Below are 13429 nucleotides of genomic sequence, written 5' to 3'. Positions count from 1 at the left end.
GCTTTTTGAAAACATTAATATCAATTCATTTCCGGTTACTTGTCAAATCTCTCTCTCTCTCTCTCTCTCTCTCTCTCTCTCTCTGGTCTCATAGGTCATTTTGGCCTTTTAAAGACGTTAATATAACATTTCAATTTCAATTGATTTCATTTCTTTCCATTACATTAACCTAACTTACTAAAACATCTCTCTCTCTCTCAAATAATCAACAAATCAAATAATTAAATTGAAAAAAAAACTAGCCAACACATTTTACCTGGCTGCACTAACTGATTGAACTGCTCACCACAACACAACTCCACTCTCCTTGGCTTGCACACTTGCTGCCAACAATAATAATAGAGATTTTTAAGAGAGAGCTCTCTGCCATATTGCATGTGTCTCAAAAAAACACACACACACAAATGGAGTCACCCAGTGATGAAGACCAGTGATGTAGGTTCCCTTGCCCCCTTTGTTCTCTCAAGGGCATATGCATAGACATTGCCTATTGCCTAATAAAAAAGAAAGAAGACGCAGCTTGAGCATGCAAAGAGAGAGAGAGAGAAAGAGAGACGTCGGCATGCAGCCTCTCAGGTCCGAGAGAGAGAGAGAGAGAGAGAGAGAGAGAGAGACGTCGGCATGCTTCTGCGGTGGCGACTCTCTGCAGCCTGCCCATGCCTCTGAAGGCAACGACAAAGCTTGACGTACCCAACATGAGGAGGCAGTGGCGTGTGCATGCGTGCGCCAATGCCATGGCGGGAGCAGGACGGAGAGAGAGCGGGAATGCAGGGCCGTTGCGGGAGCAGGAGGGAGACTGAGTTGGACTGCCGCTGCAGCAAGCTTGATGCCACTCCATCTTCAAAGTTGACGCCGCTGCAACTGCAAGATAATGAGGTGCCTTTGCTTTAGGGATTGCAACAACTGTAGCACTCTCTCCATCCCCTTTGCAAGCGAGAAAGGGCTAGCATCATTGCGTAGGTCTAGTCTCTGCATCATTGAGTGTGTGTGTGTGTGTGAAGCCTCATGCAGAGTCACCTGTCGAGTTCGAGCTTCCGAAGGCTGCCATGTCAAGCTCAACATCATCAGGCAGATTTGGCAGGTGCCCTGTTGGTATGACGAAGCTGCCTACGACGTATGGAGGGACACTGCCGTGCTGAGGGACAGTGGCGTGAAGGGGGGGGGGGGGGGGGGGGGGGGGGGGGGGGAGGTAGTGAGAGATGCAAATGTAGACAAGCAAGTACATGCAAGCAAAGGGGGGGGGGGGGGGGGGGGGGGGGGGGGGGGGGGGAGGAGAGAGAAAAAAGAGAGACCATACCAAGCCTTCCTCCTCTGCGTCTTCTTCTTCCTCTCTCTCTCTCTCTCTCTCTCTCTCTCTCTCTCTCTCTCAACAGGGAATGTAGCACAGCTATTAACTAAATGAGGTTCTCTATCGCGAGTCGCTTGTACTTCACTGAGAAGGAATGAGGTTCCCTGCAACGTACTTGACTGTACTTCAAGTCTATGCAAAGTCGCCCTCCAATGTAGCGCTGCCGTTTAAAATTTTTTTTTTTCCTTAGCTAAGAACGTGCAAAAGTTGACACGTGGCATGGTAACTCGTCCGCCATAAGATGTTAGTAGATTATGCAACGTGCAACATTCTAGAACAGTACAATGCAAGAAAAGTCAAGACATGTCATATGCTAAATGAAAGGTGAAATAAAAAGATCCATCGACTATTTTATAACTGCAATCACATTTAACGTAAGTCTCAATTATCACTGAAAACATTGAGAGTATGCCTACCCCAACTCCTCCTTTGAGAAAGCCAAAAAAATACTTCTGCATCAGCTTCTGCGAGCAACACTTAAAGCCCGACATGTTGCGCTCTTTCCTCAACTGCTCTCTACGTCGCCCAACGCCTCCAGTGTTCTTTTCTTCTTCTTTTTTTTGACACCTTCATCAGCATCTACTGAAGATTCGCATTAATTCAGATTTTATTTCACTTCAATTCAGTTTCTATTAAAATCGTCAGGACATACTCGTCTCTATAAAGTGAACTACGTAACAACATAAGAGTTTTGCACTTTGATTCACAGGCTTGCAATTTGTGCCATGCATGTGTCCATGTCCATGCCTCCAGGAATGGTGTGTTTGTAGTCTCTGATAAATGTTTTCAGATGGCTGTTGTTTTATACGAGCTTGCATGAAAAAGAGGTTATTTAGCTAATGTGGAGAGAGAGAGAGAGAGAGAGAGATGCCTCCAGCACACACACACAAAAAAAGAGAGAGAAAAGAGCAGCTCCACATCGGAAGGCTGTAGATGAAATCGTCATTGAAGCGATAAGCAGCTTGTAATTTTATGTACAAAATGCTGCAGCCTGCATAGAGGCACTATCATCACATTTTCAGCCATTTTTGTGCACCCATAATCATAAACATGTAATCAATTAAAATGAGTTTCTTGTCTTCAGAGTACTCCATCAAAACGTGCTCTCCCATATAATTTTGAAGAGCAGATTGGCAGAACATCATCAGAGCAGCTTCCATCTTATTCAACTCTTGGAACAGTAGGACTTAAGGACTCTGGCACAAGAAGATCCATTGTCATTCAATCAACAGATTCAGGCTAATCGATACAGCAAATGCCAACAAAAGAGTGTGATTCTGAAGCTCCATGGCAAGATCTGTCAATGACATGCTACTTCGGAGTCTGGATGACAAAACTTTACACTACTTGGTATATGAGCATGCGCCCTATGTCTATATATATGTATATATTTTCAAAAATGCAGCTTAGTTCGACGATCCTGCTGCATGCTTGCGCCCTGATAGTTGTACATGCTTCCTTCGTTAGGGCTCTTGCATTGCCACTCTTTGTCTACTCTATTGTCTAGCTATGTCGTGGTTCCAGATTGCATATTGCATACACTTCTGTACATTTTGGAGTCATCGCGCTGGGCTTTGCTGCTGCATCTGGAACAATGTCACGCCTTGTCAATGACTTTGATAGTGATTTATGCACTTGAAGTGACTCATAAATGAGCAGCACCTCTGTATATCGCACGCACATACATACATGCAAGCACAGATGTGTGCATGTACTCACACAGGCATGCACACATCCACACACTTTGTAAGTCAAGTCTGTTGTACCAGTAATCCATTGTTCTGCCAGAAGTATTCAAGTCTTGGCTTTACAAGGTCAGCTTCTTCCTCCGAGCTTCTCGTCATTCTATCTGCAGAAGTCATGGCGGTAAACCTTTCCAAATATTCTGCAGCTGAGAGGGAAGTAGAAGTAAGCGATTTTCTAGCCAGCTCCCCTTTCTTGGAGTGGGCAATTTCCTTGTCGTGCTCGTTGTCTAGTAAGGTTATCTGCTTGTCTTCCCAGTGCCATGAAGATAGCCGGCATTCTTCGAGAAGATTTGGGGACATCATTAATGAAAAATTAACATTCCTGCTGAAGCTGTAGTCTCGAGCCCAAGACAGCATCTGGAGACCCTGAACAAGAATAGCTCCCAAACCATAGCTTACAATCAAAACAATCTCACAAGACAACACATGGAAAAGAAGGAAAAACCAGGAAGGTGCATACATACTTGGTCTCGAGATGCCATCAGCGGCCCGAAGTCGCTCATTCTTACATTGTTCTCTGGGACCAGAGTGGCAAGAACTTGCACGACAAAGGTCATGTTAGGCCTGGACTCCGGATCCATTTGTAAGCAAAGCCATGCCAAATAGGCCATTTTTTGCACACCATCCACAGGCAAGCCTTGCTTTAAAGCAGGGTCAACAAACTCACTCAACAGCTTGGAGCCATTTCGTAAAAGAGGCAAAGCCTGCACAAGCCATTGTTAACCTCAGAATACAAAGAAACATGGAGTTTTCAACTTTCAGTATGGTTATCTCTAAAAAGTTTACAATGGATTTTCAAGTGTCCACTTCAGACTAGAACGTACCCAAACAACTAGGCTTTCTTGCCCTAATGGGACACTCTTGTCTACAGGCTTTCGCCCACTAAGTAGTTCCAGCAGTACAACCCCGAAGCTGAATACATCTGATTTGACACTTGCTCTCCCCATCATTGCGTACTCAGGGGCAAAATAACCAAAAGTTCCCATCATCTGCGCTGGAGAGCTTGGGCATGCATTTGAATCCAACTCTTTCACAATCGTTGCCATTCCAAAATCAGCAACCTGAAAATCTCGAGCATGTCAGCTCTCTCTTCTCTCTCTCTCTCTCTCTCATATTTTCAGATACAGCGCTCGAGACGGCCCCGACTTCATTCAAAGGGCATCACTGTACTTATGCCACTAACGAAGGAGGATCCAGGCTATCATTACCAGATACAGGTAGAGGCCTACTCGCTTCTTTATTGGGGAGAAGATAAATACCATATTGCAAAGACCCACGTGATAGTTCATGGGATATTCCTCCCCTGCTTTTGCTTGTATTGCACCCTCTTGAACCCTTGTATTGTAACCTCTAGTTACTATTTCTTCAAGACAGTGATCTTACACATATGATGGTTGTAATACTGAGAAACGAGACGACCACGACTGAGGAGCGGAGCCACGCAGCACCGACCAAGATTGCAGCAGAGGATCCACAGAATTCTAGCACGACAACCAGAGTGTCAATGAGGATAGACTTCATGCTATTGCTATATTGTATCATGGTGACACTTATCCCCATTTTGTACCTTTGTGGCATTATACCATTGCTCAGCTTACAAGCCACCCATAGGAGTCGGTATCTCAGTTTCTAGTTTGTAGTTTTCTTTGTTTGTACCCGGACTTGGTACTAGACTCACCATTGTAATCAGTTTGGTCTCATAGGTCATTTTGGCCTTTTGTAGACGTTAATATATCATTTCATCTCTCTCTCTCTCTCTCTCTCTCTCTCTCTCTCTCTCTCTCATGGGGCTAGCATAGTGGATTATGTTATGGCCCACCTATGTCTCATTCCATCCTTTGAGGATTTCATGGTGGGCACTAGGCCAGTTGGAGTAGCAATTGATCATGCTATCTTGTCTCTCACTCTCACGTTTCAGTTCAGCACAGCTCCACTAGGAGAGGTCTCCACACACACTCAGAATACCTTCACGAGGAAACGGATTCCGTGTACATGGATGAGATATATAGGCTGTTTATGAGCCACGACTCAGGCGAGGCATGGAGACTATTCCATGAGCATTCACCACCACCACACCACCAACCATCACCTCCACAAAGACATGGGGGAAATATGCCACATCTCTCTACACAGCATCAGGGTCACCTTTGCCGGACCCAAAGGAGACATGCCCTGACACATGTACTTTCTTTACGGCTGAGAGGGTAAGGAAAGCCATTGACAAGATGAAGACAGGGAGAGCACATGACCATGATGGTCTGGTAGCAGAGCACTTCATCCATGCCAGAGATATGCTTGCAGAGCTTCTTGCTATAATGTTTATCGAGCCATTATGAGGGTTTTCCTAAGACTTGGAGTATGTCCACCATTGTACCTATTTTCAAATGAGGAGATCCCATGACTCCCAGAAACTATCACACCATCAAGGTTGGTCACACATTGGCTAGGCTGTATGCATTTATTCTTGAGAGGGAGCTGAGTAAATGGGCAGAGAGAAAGGGCATACGAGCATCAAGGCGGGCGGGATTCAGGAAAGGCTTCTCCACTCTTGACCACATTCTGACACTAAGAGCTACGATTGAGGAGGGTACACACCATTGGCAAGACGATCTATTGTAGCTTTGTGGATTTCCGCAAAGCTTTTGACACAGTGATGAGAGCCAGACTTATACATAGACTACAGGACATTGGTATACCCACAGAGATGATTTGGGGGATCTTGGCTTTATACAGGACACTGGTAGGGTGGGTACACACTACTAAGGGTATGTCTAACATGGTCCACTCCACTATTGGGGTGAAGCAGGGATGCCCCCTATCTCCGACTCTTTTTGGGATGTATATGGATGAGTTTTCAAACTATGTAGACCGAGAGGGAGACAGAGGTGCTCAGCTAGCAGGGACATGGATTCCAATGTTGTTATATGTGATGATACACTGTTGATTTTTTATTCTCCGGAGGGGATGCTGTGCCATTTGGATGCTTTGCACACATTTGCTCATGATAGTGGATTGTATGTCAACCAAGGTTATGGTATTCAACACCACATCACAGTGGCTTAGGAAGTCAACACCCACCTTTACGTATGGCCAGGAGACAATGGAGTACACAGATGCATAGACTTATCATGGGGTACTGACGAGAGCTTATGCCGCCTTGGGAGGATTGGAGAGGATGGAGGATCTTGATGAGATTCGGCGGTGACCGATGAGGGACATCATCTAATGATTTGTATCTCATTTGATCCATCTTTGTTTCAGCTTTGTATCAGCTACCATTATATCAACCATCACCCCTCCCTACCTATTTCGTTTCAATTTCAATTTCAGTCTTTCAGTTCTTTGTACTTTTTGTACTCGAACACTGATCAGATTCACCAATTGTAACTTTTGGTCTCATAGGTCACTTTGGCTTCTTGAAGACGTTAATATAACATTTCATTTCATTTCCTCTCTCTCTCTCTCTCTCTCTCTCTCTCTCTCTCTCTCTCTCTCTCTTCGAAGGAGGCTACAGCAAAGGATTCAAGCCATACTCTTTCGTCGTCCAGAGTGCAAATGAAGATGGATCTCTACTCCCCTCCCATATTGTCTTCACATTGTACTACTTAGTTTAGGATCCCACAGTATTTATATTTTGTTATCCTAGTTTAATTTATTTTGTTAATCTGACTTTGTATCAGATACACTGCATTGTAACTTTCTGTTCTCATAGGTCACTTTGGCCTTTTGAAGACATTAATATAACATTTCCTTTCATTTCTCTCTCTCTCTCTCTCTCTCTCTCTCTCTCTCTCTCTCTCTCTCTCTCTCTCTCTCTCTCTCTCTCTCTTGGAGGAAATTGATGAGATTCGCCAACGACCGATGCTAGATCTCTTGTGATTCAGCTATCCCAACAAGCCGCCCATTATTCTGCTTAGTTTTTTGCCTGACTCACATCGACCAACTTAGGACCCCATAGTATATATCTTTGTTTTGTATTGTTGTTAGGTTATTTTGTTACTTTGACTTTGTATCAGATCCACCACTTTGTAACTTTCGGTCATTTTGGCCTTTTGAAGACGTTAATATAACATTTCATTTCATTTCTGTGTGTGTGTGTGTGTGTGTGTGTGTGTGGCCTGTACATCGAGGAGATATTAGAGTACAATCTTCTTACACAAGATGCGGGCGTGAATCTAGCAACTCCAGATCATATTATCTTAAATAGTGAGGATAATGTCTTGGTATCTGAGTCACAAAAAGGACGACAACTCCATCTATAGGCCTTGGATGAGTTTTGCACACACACAGGCTCACAATGAACCTTGGCAAGACCAAGGTTACAATTTCTCATCTATCAAGACAAGTCAGGAGTAGAGTCCTATTCACACCAACTACATTTGAGGTGGTAGACTCATATATATACCTTGGGATTTACTTTCATAGCCCCCACAGGCTGCTTCTCTGTGACGAGTGCAGCCCAAGACAGGTTTACTAGAGAGTATGCTGCTCTAGATATGCTAGAACATCGCTGTCATGAGACGAACTTCTAGGAGCCCCACACAAAGGGGTGGCTTTTACCTCACTTACACCTGCCATGATGTATGCAAGAGTACTTTGGGCACGTGAACTTTCAGCTTCATGGTGGACACACGTTGAGAGACCACAGCCCATGTTAATGAAGACTCTCTTTCAGACAATATGTCTCGTTATCCCCATAAGTACTATCACAAGCACTCGGTAGTCTGTAATGTACATCGTAGACATGTTGGGGCATGGCCAATTTGAGAAGTCCAAGTGCCAACAGGTAGTCCCCATGCGCTAGCATCCACAAGAAGTATGAAATGCGCCGCTGATACCCACATCCAAAATACATAACCAGAACTGTGAAAGGAAGGCATGTGAAATGTGCTGATTAATAATATAGAAGGAATATTGATCTCATTGAGCACATTTCATGCATACCATTGAAAAAAACATATACAACAGTTTTGAACGTTTCTTGCATTTTTATAAACAAGCCTCTAAACAAAAAGTCACTCTGAATAAGTTGCCACCTTCCTATCATGTCACTTAGCAATGATCTCTCGTGAAGAAAGCAATGTTCTCTTTAAGAAAGCAGTGAAGATTCTAGCATGCAGAAATATGCATGGTCCAGATTATAATGGGCTGAATACATGCATCCATTCAAAGCACTCGAAGGGAGGCATAGACTCCCTGCATTAGATACATGTACTTCACATGCTGACAAGCATGTGATGGCACTCCTACTGAATTGCACCCATTCCATGAACATGACCTCAAATATTTTAAGTCCCGAATTAAGGTTCCTAAGAGTACCAACTGACCTTTGCCCTCCATTTTGCATCAAGTAAAACGTTGCTTGATTTCAAGTCACGATGAAGAACTCTTGGGTCTGCAGCTTCATGAAGATACTCCAATCCTCTGGCTGCCCCCAACGCAATTTTCAAGCGTGCTGCCCAATTGAGATTTTCTTTTCCCAAGGACTGGTTTAAATGTTCACGCAAGTTACCGTTAGGCATGTAGTCATAGACTAACAACCGTTCAATATCCCTCCTTGGCATCTCTATACAGTAACCAACAAGCGGCACCAAGTGAAAATGATGAAGACGTGAAAGTAGCTCAACCTGTGCACAAATAAAAACCCACTGACTATCTTGTGAAATTTGAATGTAAGCAAGCTTCATGTTGACTAATCAATTACCTCTAGCAGAAATTCGCGATCTAAACTCTCCCCTGGTATTGCATTCAGCTTCTTGATTGCAACATCTCTACCATCCTTAAGACAGCCCTTGTAGACACTGCTACTTCCACCAGTACCAATTAAATTGGACTTACAAAAACCTCCAGTGGCTTCTTGTAATTCTAGAAAGGAGAACTGCCTAATCACCATTCCTAGAACAGGACCCAACTTGGGGCTCATCTTAAATGATCGCTTACCCATGCAACCTATCATAAGCGATTAATGGTGTCATAGAATCAGTTTTCACAGAGCATAAAACTGAGAACAACAGATTGCAGTTATGCATATTGACGTGGGGGTGCACTTAGTTCATAAACACAAGGGGCTTGAAATCCAATGTATGGAATAAAGCTGAATTAAGGCACCTGCCTTCATACACGTGGCAAGATTTCTTATACACACCTGTACTTCCAGAGAAGCATGTGTTGTCATACACCTGAAATTTCTCAATAGGTGAAGAGCGATGGCTTAACAAAGTCCTGAAACCACTGGAGCTATTGTCATCGTCAAGCCATAGCACAGGAGGACATTTGGAGCTTTTCCTTTTCTTATGCAACAAGATCATCAGAGAGAGTAGCAATAATGCCACTGCAATGGTGGCACATAATACAAGAATCAATATGAAAAGCTTCCCGTCAAGATTTTTTTGAGGACTGTGAGAAGATTGACCTGTTTAAAGCAAGAGAGCAACCATATCAGCTCAATCAAAAAGGAAAAGGCGTAATTTTACAACAAGAAATAGATATGATTATCTCTATCAAAAGGTGAGCATGAATGAAATAAGGCTATCTACCCGCTACATGATATGATTGAAATGAAAACGTCCTGATATTAATCACCTAAGTTTAAAGAGGCATTCCCAACATAGACCAATTTCCAGAGTCCAATTGAATTGTCCCACAGAACACCATTTTGCGTACTATTAATCTGCAACAGCTCAATTCTAGCATCTGTCAAGGACACCAAGTTTGGATGCTCTGAAAAAATGTACATATCCAAGATCACACTCCCATTCCGCCTCCCACTAGGGAAAATCTGAAACACACACTTTTTCAGAGATGGATCTCAAACTTACTAAAGATGTACAAAGAACACAACGGCCACAGAAAAGTACCTGCGAAGGTGAGAGCTTTAAAAGAGACGCTAATCCCTCTAAGTAAGCTTTCTCCAAACTCGCAGTGTAATTTGAGAGCCCAATTTGTACTAATCGCACAATGACAAAAAGAGGATTTGTGCAAGCACAGGTGCTATTGCGACTCTGCGAGGGATCCACAACAAAACCTGCAGGACACACTAAGCAATCTGTACAGAAAATATAGTTAGCAATGGAAAATAAATATAACCTAGCTTACAAATCGTGATTTCAAGACAAACAGTGAATGCAGTTTAAACTCAGAGATTCATTCAACCCTGATGCTGTTACCGATCCTTTAAATGGAAAGGATGAGCACCAAGTATGACATTGAAGTAGATAATTGGCAGTAAGAAAGAAGGCTCCATAGGAAAAACCCTCTTTCCAATGTGTAAATATGATAACCAGAAAATTTCCCATACAGGGAAAACTGGTACAATGAACCTGTCCTATGTCATAGGAACTCATACAAGACACCTGTCCTGCGTCAAAGCTTAAAATCTCAATAAATCAAAGCAGTCTGGTATGCATACTATCCAGAGGCGATTTGTCAAAAATTTCTCTTTCTTGTCCAGATATTGACCGAAACAAGTTTTCTTGTAACAGCCCTGTACTGGCTTTGCTTAAATTATATGTTCTTGGTTACTTAACAAGCACATGTATGATCACAACACTGAAAACAGGGTTCTTAGGTGCAAGTTTTTTCAGGCTTTCAAATACGAAGCTCACATATAACAAGCACATATATGATCACAACACTGAAAGCAGGTTTCTTAGGTGCAAGTTTTTTCGGGCTTTCAAATCCGAAGCTCACATCTAAAGGGGCAATCTTGATGATTCCTTCCTTTTTAGATTTGCAAAGTGATCTTGAATAGCATGCATTTAATTTATCATCCAGTTCATGATACCAATACAATCTGCAACACAATGAGATTTCAACAGAAAGTGGCGCTATATTGTTAGGATTTTGAATATTAAGAAAGAGATAACAACAAGAAATGTAGTTATTGTGCAATGTCCCCCCACATGTGAGAGATACATGATCCTCCAGAATGATATCATCTAGGGTGGAATCAAAACAATTGCTCGGCATACCTACCTTATTGATAAGTAGGATATCACCGTCTAAATTGAAAAGAATTCACATGGACCCTGGGATTAACCCTCCAGCATTTTCTCTTAAAAAGTAAGAAACATGGCTTCTTTAAATACCACCGCAGCAGTCCCCTTCCATACCACCAAACTTCTCACTTAAAAGACTGCAAAAAAATTTGAATAGCACACACAACCTAAACAATCTCTGTACCCACTAACAGCCAATGTCACAAGTGGCACCATCTAGGCTGCCCCTTCATGTGGGAGAGTAGTACGTTGTTCTCATGGGATTTCTTTTAATTTTCAACTGCGTGCTCAGTACTTCAAAATGCTTCTTTTCTCTGCAGAGTGTTGCATAACTACAACTATTCCTAAACAGCATGACAGAAATAAGATTGTAAATGACCAAAACACAATTAAGTGGACAGAATCTATGGAGCCTTTACCTCCCGCTTGTGGGCAGTTGCATTCCGTGAAACCCAGCTTCTCATCTCCAGTGTAGAGCTGAGTACCAACAAGGCCAGTATGACTGCATATGCAGGCCCAACTCTCATTCTGATCATTCGCAATAACTGCATATAGCAACAACCGTATGAGCCGATCTTAGATAAGTTTCACACACATACACACACACACACACAGAGAGAGAGAGAGAGAGAGAGAGAGAGAGACAGAGAGAGAGAGAGAGAGAGAGAGAGAGAGAGAGAGAGAGAGAGAGGAGCTACTTACCTTTTGCACAGGCAGCCATGGCAATCAGAACGCGAAAGACTGAGAACCAAGGGCTTGTTCTCCCCATCTTTTGCTGAATCTTCTTCGTATCTTGACCGCTATCAAAAGCTCCCACTATTTGTCTGCATCTGGAGCTTCCAACAGTAAGAAATCCTGACAGTTAAAGGAGGCTTCAGCAAAGGGGCATTGCCGCTTGAAGCCTGGCAAGGTTCAAAGCTGGGTAACTGGGCCTTTTCTATGGAATGCATGAAGACGATCTTAGTCCCTAGATTCCAAATGAGCCTGCCGCCTCTGAGAGAGGAGGTTACTGATTTGATTCAGCTAAGCGAGAGCTGCTGAAGAGCAGGAAAAGCAGGTGAATAAAAAAGGATTAGAGCTACAATTTACAAAAGAGCTGAGATTGGCAATGCAGCAATCATGCCAATCAGCTTCAGCTTTGTACGAATCAACAAATCCAACTTCCGCGCTTGCAAAATGATGAATCAATACTGAACTTCTCGCGAATGGGTAGCAATGGTGGGCAGTCATGAATCGAGATGGGCGATGGGTTGCACAGCGTACTTTTGTGAGTGCATAAACAGGGAGGAAATGACGGGTTGTGGGTGGCGCCACAGTTATTTTTAGTTGATGGCTTCTATTCTGTTGATGAGAGAGACCCAATTCGATTGTATTATATTCACAACTCAAAAGCGAATAAATTATTCTTTTTCTCATGAGGAGAACTTTGTTGGAACAATGATGTGCATCCAGCTGCTATATATGCATGCATGATTACCCGAAAAGAAGAACCTTTTTCGCTTGATGCGGTTATTGATTAATCGCTTCAATTAATAAGAAGCTTAAACCCTCTTCTCACTTCTTCTTCTTCTTCTTTCTTCTGATTATGCACATCAGGCCGGCATTTTGCAGCTTTTCTGTCCCGCTGGAGGATTGTCCACCTCGTCTCCTAGCTTAGGACCACCACCTACATACACTAATCAAAATATAGATATGCTTTCCTTTTCTGATGTAGAGTGTAGTGAACTTGTGTGGGGCGTGCTCGTATCAGCCAAGAAGTCGAGAGCGAGAAGCGACAAAGTAAAGTCGGTGGCCAGGCTCCGGGGAGCTTCTCCTCCTCCTTGGCTCCTGGGTTAACGGCTACATTTTTGTAAATGGTAGGTCGCCGTCGTCCACAAAATAGGGGCTGTGTGAGTAACTGTGTGTGCATGTAGGTCTTCTGTCTATTATTCACACATCAGCACCCTTATTATTGCCCCTTCTTCTTCATTGGACACGTGCCAAGGTTAGCCAGGGAAAGAAAAAAAGGCCGAGCATTTCAAAAGTTGTTACAAACTAGTACGCCTTCGCCTGCCTCTTCTCTCTCCCCCTCTCTCTCTCTCTCTCTTTATCGCGTGCAAAGGGGTTTGTTTTTGTTTTGGACTTTAGCCTTCAGGTCGCAGATTGCGACAGGTGTAAAGGGTTACCCCTTTCGCTATATTATGTTAGTAGATATCTTGTGATTACGGTAGAGGGGCTAGTAGGGGTATGACTAACTTTGTAGTTTCTCTCTCCATGACGAATTTTCGGTTGCAAGAGGCGCAACAGATGCGGAGTGAGCAGGGCCTTCTGACAACATAGGCGACTCTGAAGCTATTATC

At 43.3% G+C, this 13429-nt stretch overlaps 1 protein-coding gene across 1 annotated transcript; it reads right to left on the bottom strand.

Moving 5' to 3' along the window:
* Positions 1 to 2390: 2390 nt before the first annotated feature.
* LOC147445110 (receptor-like serine/threonine-protein kinase NCRK) lies at positions 2391 to 12926 on the bottom strand. Its single transcript, XM_086527587.1, has 11 exons — positions 11793 to 12926; positions 11510 to 11635; positions 9951 to 10138; positions 9676 to 9871; positions 9239 to 9505; positions 8798 to 9042; positions 8421 to 8720; positions 3918 to 4154; positions 3558 to 3797; positions 3115 to 3459; positions 2391 to 2934 (listed from the first exon to the last, which is right to left on the bottom strand). The coding sequence occupies exons 1-11, from the start codon at positions 11857 to 11859 to the stop codon at positions 2908 to 2910; spliced, it is 2238 nt and encodes a 745-aa protein (XP_086383713.1). The 5' UTR covers positions 11860 to 12926; the 3' UTR covers positions 2391 to 2907.
* Positions 12927 to 13429: the final 503 nt, after the last annotated feature.

Source organism: Adiantum capillus-veneris, chromosome 13 (assembly GCF_014529385.1).
Source record: "Adiantum capillus-veneris isolate H3 chromosome 13, ASM1452938v2, whole genome shotgun sequence".
NCBI lineage: Eukaryota > Viridiplantae > Streptophyta > Polypodiopsida > Polypodiales > Pteridaceae > Adiantum > Adiantum capillus-veneris.
Note: the sequence above shows the minus strand (reverse complement) of the source record. Positions and strands in the feature narration are given on the sequence as shown.